The 26916-nt window shown below is 44.1% G+C and overlaps 1 protein-coding gene across 1 annotated transcript; it reads left to right on the forward strand.

Moving 5' to 3' along the window:
• Nucleotides 1-15960: 15960 nt before the first annotated feature.
• LOC125516630 (protein FAR1-RELATED SEQUENCE 5-like) lies at nucleotides 15961-18796 on the forward strand. The gene is made up of 5 exons (XM_087529929.1): nucleotides 15961-16026; nucleotides 16124-16246; nucleotides 16325-16390; nucleotides 16472-16564; nucleotides 16644-18796. The coding sequence occupies exon 5, from the start codon at nucleotides 16937-16939 to the stop codon at nucleotides 18794-18796; it is 1860 nt and encodes a 619-aa protein (XP_087386055.1). The 5' UTR covers nucleotides 15961-16026; nucleotides 16124-16246; nucleotides 16325-16390; nucleotides 16472-16564; nucleotides 16644-16936.
• The last annotated feature ends 8120 nt before the right edge of the window (nucleotides 18797-26916 follow it).

The following is a 26916-nucleotide window of genomic DNA, read 5'->3' on the forward strand; positions in this document are numbered from 1 at the left end:
GCCATTTATTTTCTCAGGGTGATAATTATGTATCGACCATGTTTGTGCTAAGGGCGATAATCATATATCGGCCATTGCCTACTTAGGCTCCCTGCCACACACTCGGGTGGTACTTCTTCAAATATTTGCCATTGAGAGCTCGAGGTAACAATGCCCCTTGTATTGATTCCACCAAATATGAATTTCCAGGAACAACTCTTGTAATTCTAAAAGGACCTTCCCAACTTGGAGACCACTTCCCGAATTTTCTATCTCTTGAACCAATCGGCAGAATCACTTTCCAGACGAGATCACCAACTTGAAAATTCTTCAACTTAACTTTCTTATTGTAAGCTCTTGCAACCCTCAACTTGTATCTCTCTATGGACTTCAAAGCAACCAAACGTTTATCGGCAACCTCATCAATATTGTCCATCATCAAGTTATAAAAGTCTACTGCCGATAAATCATTTTGTTTGGCTATTCTCAAAGCATTCAAATTTACTTCCACTGGTAAAACGGCCTCTTGACCATATACTAGCTCATATGGGGTCACCTTCGTAGCACCATGCCTTGAAATTCTATGTGCCCACAAAGCTTCAGACAACAACTCATGCCATCTCCTTGGATTATCTTCAATTTTTTTCTTGATGAGTTTGATTAAAATTTTATTGCTAGACTCAGCTTGTCCATTAGCTTGGGCATAATATGGAGAGGAATTGAGCAACTTTATGTTATAAGATCCGGCAAACTCTCTGACTTGGTGTGACATGAAAGATGAACCTTGATCTGTTGTTAACGTTTGAGGAATACCGAATCTATGAATAATGTGCTCGGTTATGAATTGAATTACCTCTGTATGTGTCATGTTCTTGAGAGGTACTGCTTCAGACCATTTAGTGAAATAATCAGTTGCCACCAATACGAACCGATGCCCTTTTGAGGAAGATGGATGAATTTGCCCAATAAAGTCTAAACCCCATCCTCTGAAAGGCCACAGCTTGATAACAGGATGCAACATAGCAGCAGGAGCCAATTGAATATCACCAAATTTTTGACAAGCTTCGCACCCTTTATAATATCTGAAGCAATCATTAATCATAGTCGGCCAATAAAACCTAGCACGTCGCAATAACCATTTCATCTTGGGAGCCGACTGGTGAGTGCCACAAATGCCTTCATGTACCTCTCCCATAGCAACTCTTGCCTGGTCCTCATCCAAACACTTTAGAAGAACATCATCGACTGTTCGGCGATAAAGACCATCATCTCTCATTGTATACTTGAAAGCCATACGCCGAACAACCCTGTCCACCCTTTCACTCGGATTGCACAAGTAATCAACAATGGGCTTCCTCCAGTCGAGATTGTCACCTGCACTAGATTTTTTTGTTAATGACCGAATCAGTGGGTTCTGGGTCGGCCTCTTCTATACTGGTAAGACAAGACATCGGACTTTGAGAAATATGAAACATGCCATGATCAACATGGTATCCAGATGTTTGCTGTGCCAACTCATTTGCTCTCCAGTTGTCATGTCTAAATATATGTGCAATGCTAGAACAATCCAAAGTAGAGATTATATCTAGACATTTATCAAGATAAACATTAAGTGATTCGTCCAAACACTGAAAGACTTTGGATATTTGCTGTACCACTAGTAACGAATCACCATAAGCCTCAATATGTGTAACACCTATAGCAAGTAACATCTCTAGGCCGAATAACAATGCTTCATATTCGGCTTGATTGTTTGTGCAAAAATATTCTAAGCGGCATGAGGCTTCAAAAACAGCACCATGAGGAGATATATAAACAATACCAACACCTTGGCCATTGCTACAAACTGAACCATCAAAGTATAATCTCCATGGTACTAATGAAACAAGGTTCATATCAACATCATGCTTGTTATTAATCCGATGTTCAACAATGAAATTAGCAACAATTTGACCTTTCATGGATTTTAGAGATTCATAAGCCAAATCATATTCAATCAAAGCATAAGCCCACTTGCTAATTCTACCACTAAGAATTGGCCTATGCAACATGTATTTAATGACATCGGTTTGACAAGCTACTACACAAACACTCGGCACTAAATAATGTCTCAGTTTTGTGCAAGCATAATATAAGCATAGACATAATTTCTCAATAAATGTATACCTTGTCTCTGCGTCCAATAAGCGGCGGCTCAAATAAGTGATGGCATGCTCTTTTCCTTCGGTCTCTTGAGTTAGAACAGCACCAATAACTCCTTCCTCTGCTGCAATGTAAAGTCTGAAGGGTTCCCTATGCTTGGGTGCTTTCATCACCGGAGGAGTGCACAAATAATTCTTGATCATATCAAATGCTTCTTGTTGTTTTCCCCCCAAGTGAAATCAGCACCATTCTTTAACCGAAGGATAGGAGTAAATGCATCAAATTTCCCTGATAGATTAGCTATGAACCTTCTCAAATAATTGACCTTGCAAGGAACTTTTGCATATCTCTCTTGCATGTTGGAGCCTCCACTTTCTGTATAGCCTCTATCTTTTTGGGATCAATCTCTATACCATCTTCATGAATAATGAAACCCAAAAACTTGCCAGCTGACACGCCGAAAGCACACTTCAAAGGATTCATTTTCAATCCATACTTTTTCATTCTTTCACAAGCTAAACGCAAATCAGCCAAGTGAGATTCAAAAGCATCCGATTTGACAACAATATCATCAATATAAACTTCAAGTATGACACCGAGTAAATCATGAAAAATCAAATTCATAGCCCTTTGATATGTGGCGCTAGCATTTTTTAATCTGAATGTCATCACTGTCCACTCGAATAAACCAAGGAAACCAGGGCATCGAAAAGCTGCCTTGTACATGTCCTCTTCGGCCATAAAAATTTGGTTGTATCCGGCATTACCATCTAGAAAGCTAATAACCTTATGTCCAGAAGCATCATTAATAAGCATATCGGCTATTGGCATAGGATACTCATCTTTGGGTGTAGCCCTATTCAAATCTCTGAAATCAATGCACACCCTCAACTTGCCAGATCTTTTCTTCTCTACTGGGACAATGTTAGAAATCCACTCGGCATACCTGCAAGGTCGAATGAAATTAGCTTCAAGCAGTCGACCGATCTCTTCCTTGATCCGGTCATATGTTTTTGGATTAAATTTTCTGGCCGACTGTTTATAAGGTCTAAAACCGGCCTTTATAGGCAACCGATGCTCCACTAGCTCTCGGCTTAACCCTGGCATCTCATGATATTCCCATGCAAAGCAACAAACATATTCTTTCAATAGCTCGATTAACTTAGCCTTACAAACGGTTTTTAAATTTTTGTTTATAAATGTCGGTCAAGTGACTGAACCATCTCCAATATCTACCTCTTCTAACGGATCGGCTGATGTAAAACCTTGTCCAAGTTTATCCATGTCATCCAACTCCTCTATAGACTCATACATATCGTTCTCATTGGATCGATACTTTACAAGACGTTTTTGTAACCACTCGGAATTAGGATCCATTTAAACATATCATACCTTGGAGCCGATTTCATTCACTCGGCTTTAAAGAGACGGGCACAAAACCATTCTTGGTCGCGCTGAGAAAATCAAATTCTGATAAGTCACGTCCCGTCAAGCAAGTAGCATTGGGATGTTGCCAATCCACCGATGCATCGGCCAAAGCAACACATGCCGAGTTATCCGCATGAATAACTTCCATTTCATCATCAACCCACTGAATCAAAAACTGGTGCATAGTGGATGGCATGCACTGGTTTGCATGAACCTAATCGCGGTCTAGTATGACGTTGTAGTTACCTTGCACCTCAGCGACAAAGAATGCAGTAGCCAAAGTTTTGCTTCCGACTGTAAGCTCCACATACATTACACCTTCGGCTTCAGTTTTCTCTTTGCCTTCAAACCCTTTGAGCACCATATTGGTCTTGATCAATTCTTCATCAGGCAAACCCAATTTCTTGAAGACCGAATAAGGCATAAGATTTACCACAGCACCACCATCAACAAGCATCCGAGTGAGCGGCGACCCATTGATATGACCTCTGAGATATAATGGTTTCAGATGCGTTACTGGTTCTTTTGGTTTCTCGAATATTGCATTTTTAGGGCCAAAATCCAGCTGAGCCACCTCCCCTTCTTCATCTACAGCAAGAAACTCAGTAGGTAAGTAATACACCATATTGATATCCATACCTTCATGAACCGGCGTAGACTCATAGTCCAACATATCAGCCTCCTCCTCGAGTGCATCCACAGATTCTGAAATTTGTCCAAGTGAAGGAGAAGTAAGAAGTGTCACAGACGATGTCATATCTGTTGCATCGTCCTCCTTTGGTGATGTAGGTATTGTTGTGATAGATGTAGAAGTTGATGTATCTCGTATCTGTTTAGGCCTCCACACTTGTTTTGGTGGAACCATGGGTCGAGTGTCATTGAACAACTTATCCCTTTGTTTCTCGGCCTCCTGTTCTGCCATCTCTTGACTCCTTAACCTCTGTAGTTTCCTCTTTTGTGTCTTTGTTAGCCCTGGAGGACACCACTTTGGCTGAGTGTATTTAGGATCTCTCGTCTTTACCTGGCTGGTGCTTGCCTCATGGTCATTAGCCGAGTGCTTTGGCGCGATAGCAAGTATCGGCTCAGTCGGATTGCTATGCACAATCGGCTGCTGTATGGCGAATGTTTCGGTGCCCAAGATAAGTGAGTCGACATCCATTTTCTCCTTGCCTTTTCCCGACTCAACTACTGCAACACTTGGTGATTTAACACGCCATTCTTTTCGACTTTCCAGATGCATGAAATTTCCACTCGGGCGCACCTTTTTACTCTGATGGAATCCACTCGGATGGAATTCAGTCGGATGGAATTCAGTCGGATGGAATCTACTTGACCACATTTTTTCACTCGGATAACCTCCACCTGGGTGCATTCTTACACTCGGATAATTTCCATCCGGTCGCATGTTTTGACCAGCGGACTGATAGTCACCAATGTTCAGTCGACCTCTATATGAATAGTTAAGTCGATCCCAAACAGATTGCGTATGCTCTTCTGGAAACGGCACCCTTGGTCCACTCGATTTCATATACTGACTGAACATATCAACTAATGGTAACCTTGGTCGCTTCAGATGAGTCGGCCGATTAAAGCTAGAACTGGCTGACTGGTTGGTGTACATGGACAGCAACATATCAAAAGTTGGCTTGATCCGTTGCGCTGTACTTTAACTTCATTCCTTTTCCACTTGCCAATTTCTGGACTCTTGGGCTTGACAAATCTCACATGAGCATTTTCTTGCACTTGCAGTTGCCCCCCGAGTGTAGGATTCTTGATGGTGATTTTGATCACTTCCTTGCCATCGGGTAGCTTACCAAGCACAACCTGTATCCCCAAGACCTTGTTGTCCTCCTTGTCTTTCCTGGGCTCACCAACAACGACATTAGCTTTATTAGTAGATTCGGCTACCTCTGGCCGAATGAGTAGCTTCTTCCCCTCCAAATCCATGGTATTCATTAGAAAAGGCTGTTTATCAACTTGCATCTCAGAAAAGTTCAATCGTCCGTCATTAATGGCCGATTGTATCTGTCGTCGAAAAACATTGCAATCGTTAGTAGCATGAGAAAAAGAATTATGATACTTGCAATAAGCACGCCGTTTTAGCTCTTCAAACGGCGGTAAAGTATGAGATATTCTAATAATCTTAGCCTGCAGCAAAGCATCAAATATTCTATCACACTTAGCAATGTTAAAAGTAAACTTCATCTCTTCATCACAATTCTTATGAATCGGTTTCAGATCATTGCAAGTAAAGGGTTTGGCCTTAGATGGCCAAACAAATTCAGTAGCAAAAACATCACCCTCATCGTCCGAGTGATCACTATCATATTCCACCATATTCATCTTTGGACGATCGGCTTTGTATCTATGCACTTCTTTGAGATCTTTGCTTCGGCTTTCCTGAGCCAAAGCCCTTTGTAAGACTTGGTTGATATTTAAGAACTCATAACCTTCTAGCTTTTCTCTAATGGGAGTTCTCAAACCACTCAGCACTAGATCTACCAAGTCTCTCTCGGTTATCACCAAACTAAAACACCGGTTTTTTGTTTCTCTGAATCTCTTGACGTAATCGGAGACCGATTCATCAGGCTTCTGTTTAACCGATGTTAGATGTGATAACTTGAGTTCATTGTCGCCGCTATAAAAGTGATCATGAAATTTCTGCTCTAGCTGCGACCAAACTCAAATGGAACCATGTGGTAAAGAAGAAAACCATGAAAATGCAGTACCAGTTAAAGATAAAGGAAACAAACGCACTTTCAACTCATTTAGTGAGCCTGCTTCACCTAGTTGTGCTAAGTATTGACTAACATGCTCCCATGTGGTTTTTGTGCCCTCTCCATTGAACTTAACAAAATCTGGAATCTTATATCCCGGAGGGCACTGGATGGCATCAAAGTACTCGGGGTACGGCTTTTGGTAAATCCGATTCCGAGGTAACTCAACTTCAAAATTCTCTCTAAGCATCTTAGCCATCTCCTCTCTAAGATTAGCTAGACCATCATCCATAGTGGACGATGAAGCTTGTGGCAGTGACATAGGAAGAGTATGGTTACTAGCTGTAGGTAGGAATTGTGGCATGTATGTCGACCCATAATTTGGTAGTGGTCGAGTGGTTGTAGCTGTAGGTAGAGTTTGGTTCGGCGTTGCCATCGAACCTGTCATGCTCATAATAGGATTAATGGGTGTAGCCACAATCTGATTTGTTTGGGTAGGATAATAAGTCATCGGCACGGGAGGCGCCGATGCAATAGGTAAAGCCAGATTAGGGTTTTGCACACTAGCAGCTACACCATTATTACCACTAGACAATCGAGATATATTCTTCTGAGCATTAGTATTTTCTATAAAAGTTTGATAGACTAGATTATTACCATCAGCAATACGACTTTCAATCTCAGGAGAAAAGGCAGTACTTACAGAGGGTTTAACCTGTTCAGTTTGAAGAGGAGGGAACTTGATTTCTTCAATCGGAGTGATGTTGCCTTGGTAATCTTTCTTGAATTTTGCAAGGAACTCCTGCAGGTCCTTCTCCTCGCGCGCCTTCTTGTACTCCTCATAGACTTGCCGATGATCGGCCGATATCTCATCAAGACTGGGCTTGATGATGTTATCGGCGTCTACCTCAGACGGCTTGGGAAGATCGGACATGCTGGATGATGATGATTGATCTTCGATTCCCCAGCGGAGTCGCCAAAATGTGTGTTGACACACGAACACGTCACGTGCACCCTCGACGCCGGGGGTGATGCACCTCAGCTCACGTCGAAGAAGACCCGACCGACAGCGCGATACGCAAGACAATCGACGGGCGCTTTTGCAGACCTGAAAACCCCACACCCCTGGGAGGGACCCCGTTAGGGAGTGCAGCGGCTATGGGCTGCCCTAGGTCGATTCGCTCGCCCCTAGAGCATCGGGATTCGCAGCTCTCAAACGAAGAACAGCGAAGAACGAGATAGAAAAACGGTGGAGAGATAAAACGTAGATGAAAAAGTAGTATATTGATTTGTTCGATTGTGTGTTGTTCAATCGGCCGTCACCCCCAACATATATAAGAGGCAGCTGGACTTCCCGTACAATTAAAGGATTCATCTAGGCTTTCCTTACAAGAAAAATTACATCAATTCACGTCCTAGAGTCCTAATTCTATTTCAACTCGGATTCAGTCTGAATCTGGCCCAAACTCTGTCTTCCTTCTTGCATGGGCCGCCGGGCTTGCATATGATCTCCGATCGAGACAGCCCAAATATCAAACGTGTGCACCTCGACGATACGAACAACTCTCATGTTGATCACTTTTTCAAATAAGGCCATCTTGAATACTTTTCGAGGTCATCTTTATCTTCTAGTCGGACTCGGTCTTGCAGTAGACCGGATTATCCGAGTCTCATAGTGAATTTGTAGGCTATATATTATCTCTGATGATGATGAATCCAAAATCAAAGTTTACCGTCTTGATGATATGCACAACTTCTGTATTGAACACTTCTTCATCCAAGGTCATTTTGATAAACTTTCGAGCACATGTTCAATTTCATTCGGACTTGAGCTCATCCACTCGGATATTAGATACTTTCACTCGGATCGCCCGATTGGACTTTTTCACTCGGAAGACAATCTTTCACTCGGATGACTATATTTCCACTCGGATGACTATATTTCCACTCAGATGACTATATTTCCACTCGGAAGGCACTATCTTATTCAATCGGCAAGTTTTTGTCCCGATGGTAATCTTTTCACTCGAAATATTTTCACCTGGACGACAATTTCACTCGGATGATCATATTTCCACTCGGATGACTATATTTCCACTTGGATAATAATAAGTTCATCCGGTCAGCAAACTTTCACTCGACCGGTAAATTTTCACTCGACCGTAAACTTTCACTCGGATGGTAAATTTTTTACTCGGATTTCCGACTAAAAACATAGCCCGATCTTGATTTATCTCTCCAGGCCTCATACGACCTCGGATTGAGACGAATTATATATGAAAATCGATCGGCTCGACGAGACGAAACTTTTCCGTGTTGAAGGTTTTTCGATTCAACTCTGTCTTGATGGCCGAATTACTCGCGCAACCCATCAGACAAGTGTCTGGCACCTCACGCCATATTTCCGTTGAGGTTCGGTTTGTAGTGTATTGCCTCTAACTTTTGCATATGAACTCGGATTGAGATGATTTATATATCAAAATCGATTGCCTCGACGAGACGAAGACAATTCCTTAAGAATGATCCTTTATCCGAGGTCATATTGAAGACGTGATTGGCCAAAAACCACTCGGAACATTGAATTATGCCACTCGGAGTATAGTTTCGGTCCGTAAGATAAAGTCGAATGAATATAACCGAAACATCAAAGTGGTTCCACTCGGCGACGTGAATCTTTTCATGCTGAAAACCCGTTCGCTCGAGACCATCTTCCTTGCAATCTGTATCTTGCCAAAATCTGGTGTCAACACCTTGTTGGAACATTGTTTATTTGTTGGGATATCATTATATTATCTTGTTATCTTAATGCACCTATATACTTGGTAAGGGTGGAAGGCTCGGCCTTTTGCCTAGTGTTTGATTCCACTCTTGCCGCCCTAGTTTCCGTCATATTGGTGTTATGTTCCTGGATTTTGCGTTCCTTACGCGGTTGGGTGATAATGGGAATCCCTTGACACTTCACCTTGAATAAAACTCCTCCAGCAATGCCCAACCTTGGTTTTACTATTTGCCACCTAGCCTCTTTTTCCCTTGGGTTTCCGGAGCCCGAGGGTCATCTTATTTAACCCCCCCCCCCCCCCGGGCCAGTGCTCCTCTGAGTGTTGGTCCAAACTAGAGCCCTGTGCAGAGCCCCCTCAGGAAAAATCGAGGTTTGGTTTTAGTTGTATGGAGCGCTCATCTGAGTGTGCCCTGAGAACGAGATATGTGCAGCTCCTATCGGGATTTGTCGGCACATTCGGGCGGTGTTGCTGGACTTGTTTTACCATTGCCGAAGTTGTCTTGTTGAACCGGGATACCGAGTCTGATCGGAATGTCTCGGGAGAAGGATTATCCTTCATTGACTGTGAGAGCTTGTGATGGGCTAAGTTGGGACTCCCCTGCAGGGATTTGAACTTTCGAAAGCCATGCCCGCGGTTATGGGCAGATGGGAATTTGTTAATGTCCGGTTGTAGATAACATGAAACTTAACTTAATTAAAATGTATCAACCACGTGTGTTACCGTGATGGTCTCTTCTCGGCGGAGTCCGGGAAGTGAACACGGTATTGGAGTAATGCTTGACGTAGGTTGTTTTATAGTTCTTCGTTCGTGCTTTGCCTTCTCTTCTTGCTCTCTTTTGCGAACAGGTTAGCCACCAAATATGCTAGTCGCTTCCTGCAGCTCCACATATTACCTTCCTTACCTATAAGCTTAAATAGTCTTGATCGCGAGGGTGCGAGATTGCTGAGTCCCCGTGACTCATAGATTACTTCCAAACCAGATGCAGGGACCGATGACTCCGTTCCAGATGATGCGCTTGAGCTCAAGTGGGAGTTCGACGAAGACTCACGCCGTTACTATGTGTCTTTCCCAGATGATCAGTAGTGTTCCCAGTTGGGGCGATCGGGACCATGTCGCTTGTTGGGGTTGATCTTTTATTTTGGTACCGTAGTCGGACCATGAGTGTATTGGATGATTGTAATGTTATTCATGTATTTGTGTGACGTGGCGAGTGTAAGCCAACTATGTACCTTTTTCCCCTATTATCTATTTACATGGGTTGTTGTGAAGATTATCTTACTTGCGATATTGCTTTCAATGCGGTTATGCCTCTAAGTCGTGCTTCGACATGTAGGAGATATAGCCGCATCGAGGGAGTTACACCGGCTGCAGTGGCGCTCGCAGGCGAGCGGCGCAGCATCCGCACGGGCTGCACAGAGCGGCGGGGCGAGCAGCAGGGTAAGCAGCAGTAGCAGCAGCAATTGAGAGCAGCAACAACAAGCGACAAGGCAGCGAGGCGCCGTCCGGGCAGACGCGCGGGCGACGGCCGACGCGGGCGTGTGCGGGCGTAAGGGCACAACTGCGGGAGAGGCAGAGCACGCGTGGGAGTATCGACCTCATTGTCATGTCGGCTGAAGTCCAGGGCGTGGGCAAACTACGACGAAAATAGAGGGGGAAAAGGCGGGTAAACGGGGAGTGGAGCTCACAATGAGCCTGTAGATGCATTTAGAGGGCTCGAGGGAGGCTTGTGGTAGCCGGAGTTGGAGGAGATTGACGGCGGAATCGACGGAGATGCGCCGGTGGTGGAGATTGATGGCGAGCACTTGCATCGGTGGCGGAGAAGAACAGCTCGCGGGCGGCGGCGTTGTGGCTTCCCACGCCAATCCAGTAGTACAGTCGAGGTGGTAGACGTCGACGGAGCTCCCGGACATATCCTCGCGGTGCGAGAAAGACGAAGAGCGAGCGAGCAAGGTCGGCCATGGCGATGGATGTTTCGGACGCCGCCGAAATCGAGAGCGAGGGCAAGAGGGGGGGGTAAAGGTATTAGGGTTAGGGCGCCGAGGAGGGGGGTGCACGGGGTCTTGTAGGCGAGGGAGGCGCCGTGGATGCCCGGCGCGTGGCCGGTGGCCATGGCGATGGCCTCCACGATCCTCTCGTGAATAGGAGGATGGAGGGATATGTGGGCCGGCCTGGTCGGCTGTAGCCTACTGGGCCAAGGTCCACTAGGGGGGGGTGTGGTGTTTTCTTTAACCTTTTGTTTTTTTTCATTTTATTACGCTCTATTTTTATTAGTTTAGTGAGCATAATAGTTTTACTAAGATATACAACTGGCTCCATAAATTGGGTTACAAAATAACCCACAGCTACAAAAAGTTTTACACCTAAATAAAATAGTTTGATATTTTAGAAATTATAAAAGACATTTATCTCAAAAAAATTACCTACTGTTTTATTCATTCTAGGGCATTAAAACACTTTATAACAATGTTGGTTCACCACCATAATTAGTTATGGAATATTTGCCACACTTTGAACATTTTAGTTTGCATGTTTGAGAAATTTGATTTTTGGACTTTAATTTGAAATTGAATTTGAATTGTGATTTGGATCAAGTGAAGATTAGCAACAGTAACGTAATGACATGGCACCATTAACAGGGGTTTATTGTAGCATGACACTGGGGGTGTTACAACTAATCAGTCACTGACATGTGGGGCCCACCTGCAAATTAACCCCTGTTCAATTAAAATAACCCACTATTAGCCCTCTCTCTATGACATGTGGGACCCAATGGTCAGTTTGACCAGTCAGCGAGTCTGTTGACCTGCTGATGTCGTGCTGACACTCTGCTGACGTCATAATTCCTTTTCTATTAATTTAAATAATTTTTGAAAATGGTTTAATCTTTAGAAATTCATAGGAATTAAACCGTAGCTCGGATGAAAATGTTTTCTGCATGAAAGTTGCTCAGAAAAATCCAACGAATCCGAATACGTGGTCCGTTCATCTGTGACATGACCCTAGCATATCGAACAAGGAACTTTCCCCCTCTTTTCCTCTGTCCGGAATCCGCCTAACGTCGGGAATTCATCCTCGGATGTTTATCCCCTCCGTCTGCAACGTGTAGTACTACGTTAGGGCAACCCTAGCTCTGCCCGTCGTCATGTTATGTTTTGTGATGCTTGTTTGCCCCGTATTTACTATTTCTCCCCCCTCTTCTTCTCCGGTAGACCCGAGACCGACGTTGATGCGACTGAGTACGACTACATCGGCGACGACCCCTCCTTGCCAGAGCAACCAGGCAAGCAAACCCCCCTTGAGCATTTCGATATCGCCCATTTCTTTCCCTCTCATGCTTGCATTAGAAATGCTACTACTTTCTATATGATCCTACTCTGATGCATAGCCCGTTGTTGTTACCTGCTTTCATACCTTACCTGATTATTCTAAACTGCTTAGTATAGGTTGGTTAGTGATCCATCAGTGACCCCACCTTGTCCCAGTTGCCTCGCTTTATGTTCAATGACTCTATCAACGTGATCGACGTCCAGGCCCCGACACCGCACATCACCCCCTAGTTGTACGGCACTACAGAGTTACTATCAAGTGCCGAGGGTGAACCTCATACATCACTCCTGATGAGATCTCTGTAGTGTAGCTATTCGGTCGTGATCATCGAGGGTGATTTCCTCCTTAACCACTTCCGTTACGGCTCTGTCATGCAACCCCTCAAGTGTGAACCTCGAGGGTGGATCCTCTTACGTTCACCTTGATGACAACATCGAGTGGAATTCACCGGGGGTGATTCCTCGGGTTTTCCCCTTGGTATTATACACACAGTTACTATTGTTACTATGACTTTACACTGATCCATGTTACTAGAGACGGGTCGGCCCTGAGGGGTACCCGCGCGAGCTTAATAGCGAGTGATGTGGAGTCGGGTTGACCTGGAAGGTGCCCGCGAGATACTTACGAGGCGTGGCCGGGCATTCTTAGCCCTTGCCGTAAGTACTCGAGATGGGGCGACGGGGTCACATCTTTCGTGAGTCTCTGCTTGTTACCGTGCGTTCCTAATCCACTATGATTTGGATATTTGATCCGAGGGGCCTCTGGCCTGATAGCACTAACCATCACGTGGGCATTGTATGGGCGTTCTGCGTCGTATACATCAGCCGAAGCTTAATAGACGTCAGCGACTGAGCGGCGGGCGCTGGGTTGGACTGCGTAAGCACCTGCCTTTTTGGAAGGAGGTAGCTAGGTCTGCTCACCGGTCGCGTTCACAATGTGCAGGAGTTTCCGGGGAGATGGCCCATGACCCCTGGGAGCATAAGTTTAGTCCGGCTTGCTGACCTCTCTATTAAGCCTAGGTCGGGTTGCGGCGTATTGTTTGGCCGAGGCCGGGCATGACCCAGGAAAGTGTGTCCGGCCGAAGTTAATCGAGCGTGGTGGGTAAATTGGTGCACCCCTGCAAGGAAGAAAACATCTATTGATAGCTTGTCCTACGGTAACGGACACTTGCAGTTGTATCCCGATCGATACAACTAGAACTGGATACTTGAGATGAGACATGGAGATGAGACTTGGATATGAGATGATAACTGGATAGTATGGCTCGGGGATTGCTTTCTCGCAGGGAGTCGAGAAAGGATCTCTGGCCGAGGTTGATAACACTACTACTTTACATTATGTTGATCTGTACTCTTCTATATGCTGCAAGATGCTTGAAGATGCTAGTCTTCGATAGGCTAGGCCTTTCCCCTTCTTTCTGGCATTCTACAGTTTAGTCCACACATACAACCCATTTCCTTTGATACAGATGCATACTTAATTTAGATCTGATGTAAGTCTTGCGAGTACTTTGGATGAGTACTCACGACTTCTTTGCTACCTCTTTTCCCCCATAACCGATTGTGGAGACTAGATGACGAATCCCAGGAGCCAGACAACACCACTGATGACTACTGCTACCCCGAGGGTGCCTACTACTACGTGACGGCCGCTGACGACTTGGAGTAGTTAGGAGGCTCCCAGGCAGGAGGCCTTGCCTTTTCGATCAATGTTGCTTTTGTGCTAGCCTTCTTAAGGCGAAACTTGTCTAACTTATGTCTGTACTCAGATATTGTTGCTTCCGCTGACTCTTGTGTATTCGAGCTTATGTATTCGAGCCCTCGAGGCCCCTGGCTTGTAATATAAAGCTTGTATTATTTTAATTTGTGTCTAGAGTAGTGTTGTGATATCTTCACGTGAGTCCTTGATCTTTATTGTACACATTTGCGTGTATGATTAGTGTACGATTGAATCGAGGGCGTCACAACTAGTTCGGCGAAGAGATGGTGATACAAGTGGTATATGGATGGTAGATAAATGTTTTGCAATCTGAAAATATAAAAATAGCAAGGTAACTAATTGTAAAAGTGAGCGTAAACGGTATTGCAATGCGTTGAAACAAGGCCAAGGGTTGATACTTTCACTAGTGCAAGTTCTCTCAACAATAATAAGGATCACATAACTATCCCTCAACATGCAACAAAGAGTCACTCCAAAGTCACTAATAGCGGAGAACAAACAAAGAGATTATGGTAGGGTACGAAACCACCTCAAAGTTATTCTTTCCAATCAATCCGTTGGGCTATTCCTATAAGTGTCACAAACAGCCCTAGAGTTCGTACTAGAATAACACCTTAAGACACAAATCAACCAAAACCCTAATGTCACCTAGATACTCCAATGTCACCTCAAGTATCCGTGGGTACGATTATACGATATGCATCACACAATCTCAGATTCATCTATTCAACCAACACATAGAACCTCAAAGAGTGCCCCAAAGTTTCTATCGGAGAGTTAAGACGAAAACGTGTGCCAACCCCTATGCATAGGTTCATGGGCGGAACCCGCAAGTTGATCACCAAAACATACATCAAGTGGATCAATAGAATACCCCATTGTCACCACGGGTATCCCACGCAAGACATACATCAAGTGTTCTCGAATCCTTAAAGACTCAATCCGATAAGGTAACTTCAAAGGGAAAACTCAATCCATTACAAGAGAGTAGAGGGGGAGAAACATCATAAGATCCAACTACAATAGCAAACCTCGCGATACATCAAGATCGTATCACCTCAAGAACACGACAGAGGGAAATCAAACACATAGCTACTGGTACATACCCTCAGCCCCGAGGGAGAACTACTCCCTCCTCGTCATGGAGAGCACCGGGATGATGAAGATGGCCACGGGAGAGGGATTCCCCCTCTGTCAGGCTGCCGGAACGGGTCTAGATTGGTTTTCGGTGGCTACGGAGGCTTCTGACGGCGGAACTCCCGATCTATTGTGCTCCCCGATGGTTTTAGGGTATATGGATATATATAGGCGGAAGAAATACATGAGGGGAGCCACGAGGGTCCCACGAGGGTGGAGGGCGCGCCCCCTGCCTCGTGCTCTCCTCGTTGATCCCCTAACGTGCACTCCAAGTCTCTTGTATTGCTTTATTTCCAAAAATAACTTTTCCAAAGGTTTCATTCTGTTTGGACTCCGTTTGATATTCCTTTTCTGCGAAACACTGAAACAAGGGGAAAACAGAAACTGGCACTGGGCTCTGGGTTAATATGTTAGTCCCAAAAATCATATAAAATAGCATATAAATGCATATAAAACATCCAGGTTGATAATATAATAGCATGGAACAATAAAAAATTATAGATACATTGGAGACGTATCAGTCCCCACGAAGTCGCCGTCGCCCGGCTCGCCGCCCAAACAGGCCGCCGCGTGCCCCGGCGCCGTTGCCGCTGCCGCCACGTTCCTTTCCCGTCGCCCAGATGGCGGCCGACCCGTGATCTTCACCACCGCCTTCCTCTGCGGACTCCGCCTGCTACAACTGGCCATCGTCCTCACGCCGTCGACACCTCCCTCGGCCGGCCAGCAACGTCACGTCGTCAGCGCATTTGTCATCGGACAAAATGGATCCAGCTGAAATCCTCGCCGCCGTGCAAGAGGTTGGTTTGACACGTCGTTGTGCTTGATGAACAAATTATTTTAGGATGATGTTCCACGGTGTTTGATTGATCTTACAATTTTTTTAAACATGTATAGTTAGAGGAGGAGGGCGATTATGATGGCGATGATTACGGCGAGGACAACGAAACCTCGTCACTGAATATGGGTGAACCTACTGAGGAGAACTACATGAGTTTGGATGAATCTTATAGTGGCAATGTAAGTGTGATCAATGTTGATAAAAACAATAAATATGATAAACCGCACGGACAATTACATGTTTTTTTCATCATGCAGCGACATGGCGATGATGATGATGATGATATGGATATAGATGATTCATTTGCTGAAAGTGCACTACAGGTATGTTTTTATAAAAATAGGAGAGGAAATGGCATAATAACCATATGACCGCTTACATGTATTTTTTTGAAATCTGCACAGATGGACGGGAACGGGGACTTTGTGAGGAATATTGTGGACGATGAAAGTGACAACTCGCACGTTGATGCATCTCATGATGAAAGCTCCTGCAAAGTAAGTTTTGAAACTTACATAAATTACATATTAAAATATTAACTGACTGACATACATGGTTTCATGCATTAATTTACAGGGAGATGTAGATGGTCCAAGCAGGAAGGATGAGCATGTTGGTGATGATATGTTTAATTTTGACACCGGATTTGATGAATATCAGCAAGAATCATTGGACATGCATTGGAAGGTGATGAGGAAGATGTTGAGGTCACTAGGAGAGGCTTACATTTTCTATAACCAGTATGCTTATGAGCGTGGTTTCAGCGTAAGAAAGGACTCGCTGAAATATTCGAAAGGTCCTGAGGAAACTAAGCGCTTGAGAAAGTATCTGTGTGCAGAACTGGGAAACGACAGGCAAAACTTTGTACAATGGAAGGCAGGACCCGCAGGCTCAGAGGGGAGACTCGTTGCTTCTGCGATGCGCATATAACTTTGAAACTTGATAAAGAGCGTGACGTTTGGTATGTCAGCAGTTTCAGTGATGATCACAGTCATGTTCTAGCTAGACCGGATGAAGACACCTTTCTTCGGTCTCATAATCAGAGAAAAGAATATGAGAAAGCTGAGATCTTAACTATGGGAGGTGCTGGAATCAGGAAACATCTGATTTATGATACTCTCGTCAGTAGGTACGGGTCATATGCAAAGGCTGGTTTTGGGAGGAAGAAGCTTTATAACATGTGTTATAGAGAAAAAATGAAGTTGCTTGCACAAGGTGATGCAGACACTGCCATTGGGATCATGATGACCAGAAGAGAGAGGGATCCAGATTTCGTCTTTGAGCACACCGTCGATGATGAAGGAAGGCTGAAAAACCTATTCCGGTGTGATTCTCAATCACGTCGAGACTATGTTGACTACGGTGATGTGACCGTCTTCGACAGCACATACCGGATGAATAGGTATGGCATGCCATTTATACCTTTTGTCGGTTTGAACAACCACCGTTGCACCACGGTATTCGGTTGTGCTCTTGTGTGTGACGAGACGGAAGATACATATGTATTGCTTCTTGAGACGTTTTTGAGGGCTCACTGTCAGAAGAAGCCCAGATCAGTGATTACTGATGGAGATGCAGCTATGATTAAGGCCATCAGAAAGGTACTTTCGGTGGTTTGGCGTCGTCTTTGCTCATGGCATATTGAGAAGAACATGCAGAAACACCTTCATCATAAGTCTCTAAAGGAGTTCAGGTCTCTACTTTATTATGCCACTTCAAAAAAAGTATTTGAGGAGAGATGGGCAGTGTTTACCGCGAAATGGCAGTCGGAGAAAACAAACACATGGTTACATAGGATGTACAAGAAGAAAAGGCTTTGGGCTGCATCATATCTGTCTGGTGGGTTCTTCCTAGGTATGCGAAGTAACCAACGAAGTGAGAGTCTGAATTCATGTCTTCACTTGCATCTAGACTCCGGTATGACTATTGTTGATATGATTGTGCACTATGAGAACTGCATAGTTCGTCTCCGTGAGAACGAGGCGCATGACGATTACACAAACTCACAGACAGTCACAGTACTAGTATTGGACGAGTGTAAAGATATTGAGAAATCGGTTGCCCATGTGTTCACTGCGGCAAACTTTTATATCTTACAGGAAGATATGAAGAAGGCACGGGAGCTTGAGGTCCTTGAGAGACTGAGAGGAGCAGACACTCACAGATTCATACTGACATGGAAGGAAAATAGGGATATCAGATTCACTGTGGACTACACCCCAGGTAACTCTGAAGAAACCGTGAAGTGCAGTTGCAGAAGTATGGATCGTAAAGGACTTCCTTGCAAACATATTCTTCACGTTCTGATTCAGCTATGCTTATGTGAGATACCTAAGTGTTTAGTACCGCGGAGGTTGAGCCAAGTTGCAAGGGGTGGACTTCCCATGAAGCGCACTAGCGATCTGTTTGCTTGGGGATGGGCAGGTGCAGGGGACAGAGCTAGATACAACGAGTTGACTATCTTATCTGCCGAAGCAACTCATAAAGCATGCAATAAACCATTTTTATTCGACAAGTTGAAGGTGGCTCTGAGGGACATAATAGATAATGATTACACTCAGGAGGATGAGCCTGGTGCGGAGAAAAAGTTTGTGAATGACGATGCATTTGAGCCTAATGAAGATCATGTTCTGGTTCGTGATCCCACAAAAGTTAACACCAAAGGCGCACCAAAACAGAATGTTAAAGGCCGCTGTAAGGATGGTCCTGATGTGACTAAAAATGCGTGACCTAAATCTTTTGATGAGAAAAGCAAACGTCAATGTGGCCAGTGCGGTCTTACTGGTCATTATAAGTCCATGTGCCCTCAAAATCCTAAGTACGATTTTCGTATGTTCATGTAAATCTTATTGTTCAAACCAAATTTATTTATTTATTGTGAATTAACACACATCTTACTGTTTTGATATGTAGGAACTTTGCTTGATTTCAGGAGTATGGAAGATTGCTCATCCTTTGATTGAAGACAGTTTTTTGATGGATTGCTTGTGTCTATGAGATCTTTTTTAATTGTTAGATTATGGTATAAGAGACTTATTTTACTTTGTTGATGTCAGACTTTGTTTATGTTAGACTATTTGCTAAGATACCCATATATGTATTTGTTGATGACAGACTATGTTATGCAAGAAGTATTTTCACTCTGATTATTTTGATGTGTTCATTATGCACTGTAGTGCCGTCGTTGTTTGTTTTTCTGCACTGTCGCCGTCACTTATAACACCGTCGTTTTTAGCTATTTTTTTAAAAGAAAAAGGCCTGAAAAGTGTGCCGGCCAGTCTGACATTACACAGACTAGACCGACCGCACTGTCCCACAGGGCAGCGTCGGACGGCGGTAGCATAGCGGGTTATTTAGAAGAGTTTGACTGCCTCTTTGGCATCCGGTATATAAGCAGGTCGTCGCGCGCTCCGTCGGGCAAGGTGGGACTAAACATTTCCCGTCGCCCCCATGGGGTACTTGAGCCGTCGTCTGTCCGGTTGTATAGTGGTATTGGGCCGGCCAACGCGGTCACGCGCGTCGCTCCCGACACGCGGCGGCGATGGAACGTTTAGTCCCACCTCACCCGACGGAGCGCGCGATGACCTGCTTATATACCCCGACGCCACAGAGGCAGTTGAACTCCTTTGATTAAATCGCTTTGCTACCGCCGTCCGACGCTGCCACTGTGGGACAGTGCCGTCGTGGCTGTCCTGTTGGCCCGTTTGCCGACGTGCAATTTTGGGGGGTATTTTTTCTAACTTTATATAACGTGGACTGTTTAAGTCGCACGAGTAGACAACGGCAGAAGAATTTTTTAACATCTGTTTTATTCAAACAAGTAGACGACAGGAGAAATATTCACTGGGCGGGCATTTTTTTTAAACATTATATAAACATGGACCGTTTAAGTCACACAAGTAGACGATGGGAGAAGTATGAATATGAGTAATTGAAAATTATAGACGACGGCATGAAGACAAAATAATAATCCAAATGTCATTCTCAACTTAAATATTCAAACAAGTAGTGTTTTCTTCATCACAAAATATCCTAGTCAAAATAAATGAAAGCATCATTTGAGCGTACAAAATTTTCTGTTACATAAATTTTGCCGCATTTATTTCTTCTTTGCAAGCCGGGTAACTTTGTCTTTGACATTGTTGAGAGTATTTCTCTCTGGAAAAAAAGCTGCGCAATCATTATGTCCCTCGATTTATCAACTGACCCCTGTTAGAACTTCATATTAGTCCAATGCGAATTGTATCACATAATGAATTCAATTAAATATAAGCATTTGAAATAAAACCATACCTGCAAAAAACGGCTTGTCCATTTGTCACCGTCCCAGTATTGAAAGCATCGAAGAACAAATATTCCACATGAATTGCTAGTCCATACAAATAATGATTCGTAAGTTCACATTTCAGAGAAGATATTAAAACAATGTGAAAGTATATACGCACTCATCTTTCTGCCGTGGCATGTTATACGTTTTAATAGGCCAGGTAGACACATCGGGATAATTCACAGCACCGCTCGCATTCGCATCACGTATGTCATATCCAAGTTGTTTTCTCTGTTCATATGATTGATAGCACGCAAAGGATTTAAGATAGTTAAATTACGAACTGCTAGTTTCGATAAGCCCATGTAAATTTAAACCGTACCAGCTCCTCAACTTTGTCTTTAACTTCACTGTCAAGTTTGCGTCCCATCAAAGAATCAAGAACCTGAAACTCTTCCTTCGGGCGATGCATGACGACCGAAACCCAGTGGGTATTTCCCTTATTAAGAGGTATATAAGTCTGCATCACAATAAATATACAATGCAATCAACACATATTGTTTTATTATTTAAAACCAGTAAATGCATACATTAAGCCAGTCGAACTTACCTTATCTTTTTTAAAATACTCATCAGTGCATCTATTCACGGGTCCATTCTTCTTCGCCATAACTTCGTTCTCATTTTTTCCTGGCTCAGTGTCTGGTCTAAAGTCTAGTAACCAGTTGACCAGCCAGGTCGGCATTATATGACGATCGTCACCAACAACTCCCAACAGATATGACGAATAAGCATTGATAACCTAAAAATAATTTAAAAGATGTATAACAATTCCAATTTGTAGTGAGCGGTAATATAAAACACAACAATAACTTACATCACCGGTTATCCATTGATGGTTAAGAATCTTACAAGCCCTCTCTGCACTAAGACCTTCACGCATGCCATCATTGAATATTTCCTTCTTTCTATGTTTTGTTGAATGCTCATAAGCACGGACAAACTTAACAGACGCTTTCACCACATCGTATTCATCACTAGAATTTTGAAAGACTTCTTTCTCGAATAGTTCTGCAGCACATAACTCTAATATGTTACTTAATCAATGATAAGTAGTAACTTTAGCGCAAAGTCAACTAAAACAGCTTGAAAATTTATAAAACTCACTTGCTTTTGCAGAACGTTTTGCACGCGTAGTCGGTATAGTAGGCACATAAGGAGACTTCAAAGGTTTGATCGGTTGCGCTTCCGTTTCCCAACAACCTCCTCCGGTACCTCATATTCTCCAACAGAACCAACTGATCCACGTGATGCAATTTCATCTGTTCCTAAAGATGTAACGGATTTCTCATCCGATACCTCAGGAACTTCGATAGGATCATGTTTATCACCCTTGAAACTATCCAAATAGTCAGGTGTGCAATAATAAGGTCTCTTTTCTTCAGAATCATTAAGATCAGCTTCATCATCCTCTTGCACATTCTTTTTTGCCGGTGTTTTGAAATTGTCCATAGCAGGTTGATATACAAATATTTTACGAGGGTCTCCATCATAGTTTCCAGATTCACTATTATCACCATACTCATTCTCTTCTTCTTTTTCACTATCACCGGCTTTGTAGAAGACACCGCTTTTGTTTAATTTCTCTATCACCCTCTATGATTACAAATAAGTTCTAGTTAGTTAGGTGACACATCAAAAAACAAATTGAACGGCAAAAAAACAAAACTTGTACTTGTGCGCATAGCTTTGGCAAACGAAGCATGTCCTTACGAATGTGCTTCAGCTCAGTCATAATTCGATCCATAATAGGGTTCTGGCTAGCGGAGGCCTCAGATGTACTCACACCTTTTCTCCTTCCTATAATGTTAGACTTTTTCGTACTGGATTTCTTGTTTTTTTCAGCTTGTTCCACTCTAATTTTGTTTAGTCGGTACACTTCAGTAATGGTGTCATTGATCTACAACATAAAGAATTATACATTCAAATTTAATTAATAATTAATTGCACACTTTAAATAAAAAAATTAATTGCACGTATTACCATGCCAACACCACGACCATATTGGAAGTCGTACTTGTCCCTTTTCTCCGCTGCCTTTTCTGTCCAGTTCCTCATCAAGGGGCTCAACAACGCTAACAGATCATACTGCGGACCGGTCATTGGCTGCACCTTCTCCCAATATAGATACTGCAAAACAAAAAAAATCACTTATCACGTGTTACACTATTATTACATAATAGAAATTTTCAACTTAAGAAATATATCATACCTGCAGAAGTGCTAGGTTGCCACGTGGCCATTCCCTAACACGGCTGGGCTACAAGACCATACCAATCTCCGACAAACAAAACCGCAAAGTGAATGCGTTCCAGTTGAACTTTTTTATCGACCTGACGTATTGCACTAGCGCATAATAATTCTTTGGTATGTACACATCAGACACTGGTGCAATTATAGTCCCTAACAGGACGAGAAACGCCATCTGAATAAATTCATCGTCCGCATTTTTATTTCTCACAATCTTCTGAATGAGATCATCAATCAAGATTTTACGAGTCCTTTTGTTAACAAAACTAACTGGAATTTTATTTACTGCTTTCCCTTGGTCCATACTCAAAAAACTAGAAACATCCACTCCTTCATTCTTGAAACCAAAAATAGCGAACACATCATCAGGCCTCAGTGAAATCAACCCTTTCTTTCCGGCTGCCTCTTGTACCGTGAATTTTTTACTACTTGGGTTGAAACCTTGAATCATAAGCGCAAGAAAATTATCACGCATCTTCACCGAAGGTATTCGTAACATGCCCTCCATCTCCGTTTCATAAAATGTGAATCGCTGACTTGGTGTCAAATTATTAACAAGACTAACCCACTTTTCTACGGAACATCCAATCACGCCATGGATGTCCATACTGCATATAATAATATCTATGTGACATTGCATGCAGTTGAGATGTTATATTAGAATGAAACATATTCAAAGATATACCTATCTGACGGCGACCAGTGTGGGCGGCGGCTGGCGCTGACGGCGAGCAGTGCGGGTGACCGCGTGCGCTGACGGCGACCCATGTGCGTGACGACGGCGCTGACGGCGACCAGTTCGGGCGACGGCGGGCGCTGACGGCGACTAATGCGGGTGACGGCGGGTGTTGACGGCGACCAGTGTTGGGTGACGGCGGGCATCGACGACGACCAGTGTGGGGTGACGGCGGGCGCTGGGGGTGACGGCGGGCGGGATCAGATCGGGTGCATTGTCGACACGTACGAGGTGGAAAGGGCACGCACGACGTTGATTGGGCACCGACGTCCGAGATTGTCGGGAATATTCCCTCAGATAGCGACGGCTCGTGGAGATATTTACTGCGTCAGGCCCGGGTGATCAGTTTGCAATCAATACCCACCCAACGTGATATAACCGTCGGTCGTGCTTTTGTCCTACACCGGTCGAGATTTTGTAATTCAATTTTAATAAGCGTCTGTCTGTAATCCAAATGGGCCCATTTTTTTTCACGTGCTACAGTGACCATGCAGGACACGCACGCAAAAATTTGTCGCGTTTCGAGGCTCTATGTAATTTCTACGATTTTCCGGGTCGAAAACCCCAAAAATACTGCCCAGACGTGACGCAACGTGCGTTCGTTGTTGGATTTCGTTCGTTTTTTGCGTGGGGTGCCCGGGCGGGGCCCCACATGCGCTGCCAAAAGTTGGGTGCATTCCGTGAAACCACTCAGGTACTTGGTGTGCAAGGGGGTGGTTTCGGTATGGGCGGAGGGGGCCCTCGAGCGCACGTCTCTCCCTCGCATCGGCAAAACGGGCCCATTTTTTTCCACGTGCTACAGTGACCATGCAGGGCACGCACGCAAAAAATTGTTGCGTTTCAAGGCTCTATGTAATTTCTACGATTTTCCGGGCCGAAAACCACAAAAATACTGCCCGGACGTGACGCAACGTGCGTTCGTTGTCCGATTTCGTTCATTTTTGGCGTGGGGTGCCCGGGCGGGGCCCCACACGCGCTGCCAAAAATTGGGAGCATTTCGTGAAACCACTCATGTACTTGGTGTGGAAGGAGGTGGTTTCGGTATGGGCGGAGGGGACCCTCGGGCGCACGTCTCTCCTTCGCATATGCCAAACGGGCGCATTTTTTCCACGTGCTATAGTGACCATGCAGGGCACGCATGCAAAAGTTTGTCGCGTTTCGAGGCTCTATGTAATTTCTACGATTTTTCGAGCCGAAAACCCCAAAAATACTGCCCGGGCGTGACGCAACGTGCGTTCGTTGTCGGATTTCATTCATTTTTGGCGTGGGATGCCCGGGCACGGCCCCACATGCGTTGCCAAAAGTTGGGTGCATTCCGTGAAACCGCTCAGGTACTTGGTGTGGAAGGGTGGTTTCGGTATGGGCGGAGGGGACCCTCGGGCGCACGTCTCTCCTTCGCATCCGCCAGACGGGCTCATTTTTTTCCACGTGCTACAGTGACCCTGCAGGGCACGCACGCAATAATTTGTCGCGTTTCGAGGCTCTATGTAATTTCTATGATTTTCCGGGCCGAAAACCCCAAAAATACTGCCCGGACGTGACGCAACATGCGTTCGTAGTCGGATTTTGTTCGTTTTTTGGCGTGGAGTGCCCGAGCAGGGCCCCACACGCGTTGCCAAAAGTTGGGTGCATTCCGTGAAACCGCTCAGGTACTTGGTGTGGAAGGGGGGTGGTTTCGGTGTGGGCAGAGGGGACCCTCGGGCGCACGTCTCTCCTTCGCGTCCGCCAAACGTGCCCATTTTTTTCCACGTGCTACAGTGACCATGTAGGGCATGCACGCAAAAATTTGTCGCGTTTTGAGGCTCTATATAATTTCTATGATTTTCCGGGCCGAAAACCCCAAAAATACTGCCCGGACGTGACACAACGTGCGTTCTTTGTCGAATTTCATTCATTTTTGGCGTGGGGTGCCCGGGCGGGGCCCCACACGCGGTACCAAAAGTTGGGTGCATTCCGTGAAACCGCGCAGGTACTTGGTGTGGAACGAGGTGGTTTCGGTATGGGCGGAGGGGACCCTCGGGCGCACGTCTCTCCTTCGCATCCGCCAAACGGGCCCATTTTTTCCCACGTGCTACAGTGACCATGCAGGGCACACACGCAAAAATTTGTCGTGTTTCGAGGCTCTATATAATTTTTACGATTTTCCGGGCTGAAAACCACAAAATACTGTCCGGACGTGACGCAACGTGCGTTCGTCGTCAGATTTCGTTCGTTTTTTGCGTGGGGTGCCCAGGCGGGGCGCCACACGCGCTGCCAAAAGTTGGGTGCATTCCGTGAAACCGCTCAGGTACTTGGTGTGCAAGTGGGTGGTTTCGGTATGGGCGGAGGGGACCCTCGAGCGCACGTCTCTCCTTCGCATCTGCCAAACGGGCCCATTTTTTCCACGTGCTACAGTGACCATGGAGGGCACGCACGTAAAAAATTGTCGCGTTTCGAGGCTCTATGTAATTTCTACGATTTTCCGGGCCAAAACCACAAATATACTGCCCGAACCTGACACAACGTGCGTTCGTTGTCCGATTTCGTTCATTTTTGGCGTGGGGTGCCCGGGCGGGCCCCACACGCGCTGCCAAAAGTTGGGTGCATTCCATGAACCCGCTCAGGTACTTGGTGTGGAAGGAGGTGGTTTTAGTGTGGGCAGAGGGGACCCTCGGGCGCACGTCTCTCCTTCGCATCCGCCAAACGGGCCCATTTTTTTCCACGTGCTACAGTGACTATGCAGGGCGCACACGCAAAAATTTATTGCGTTTCGAGGCTCTATGTAATTTCTACGATTTTTTAGAAAATATTATGAATTTAAAAATTCTCAGATTCATAAATATTAATGAATTTAAAAATATTCTTCATAAATGTTAATGAATTTAAAAATATTTCAGAAAATGTTAATTAATTTTAAAATTCTCGGATTCATAAATGTTAATGAATTTAAAAATATTCTTTGGTTCATAAATGATAATGAATTTAAAAATATTTCAGAAAATGTTAATGAATTAAAATATCTCACCTTTTTAATTTTATTTTTGTTTTTTATTTGTTCTATTTTTTTTACAAACTTTTAATTTTTTTATCCACTCGGCCTTATTGTATGAACATATTTTAACACAATCTGAACATTTGTAATACACTTTATAAAATTTTAGATACACATTTGACATTTTATTTCATTTTTGTTTTATATTTTATATCTTTTCACGATTTTTTGTGCTACAATTTTTGGATACTTGCAGGCCTTTCTTTCTGCTATGTATATTAGTTGGAAACTTTTCTAATATATTGTGAACATTTTTATGCATGGTTCAGAAATTTTTTAAATACATACCGACTATTTTTTTCAAAATAAACATTGAATATTTTGCTAATTTTTTCAAGAAACTTTGAAGATATATTGAACATTGAACATAAACGATTTCATACATAGTTCATGCTTAGATATATTTTACATAGTTCATTCAAACCTAAACGAGTTCATCCAAACCTAAACGATTTCATGCATAATTCATACTAAGAACGATTTTTTTAAAACAACTACTCCTCGC

Source organism: Triticum urartu, chromosome 6A (genome assembly GCF_056163025.1).
Source record: "Triticum urartu cultivar PI428250 chromosome 6A, HENAU_Tu73, whole genome shotgun sequence".
Taxonomy (NCBI): domain Eukaryota; kingdom Viridiplantae; phylum Streptophyta; class Magnoliopsida; order Poales; family Poaceae; genus Triticum; species Triticum urartu.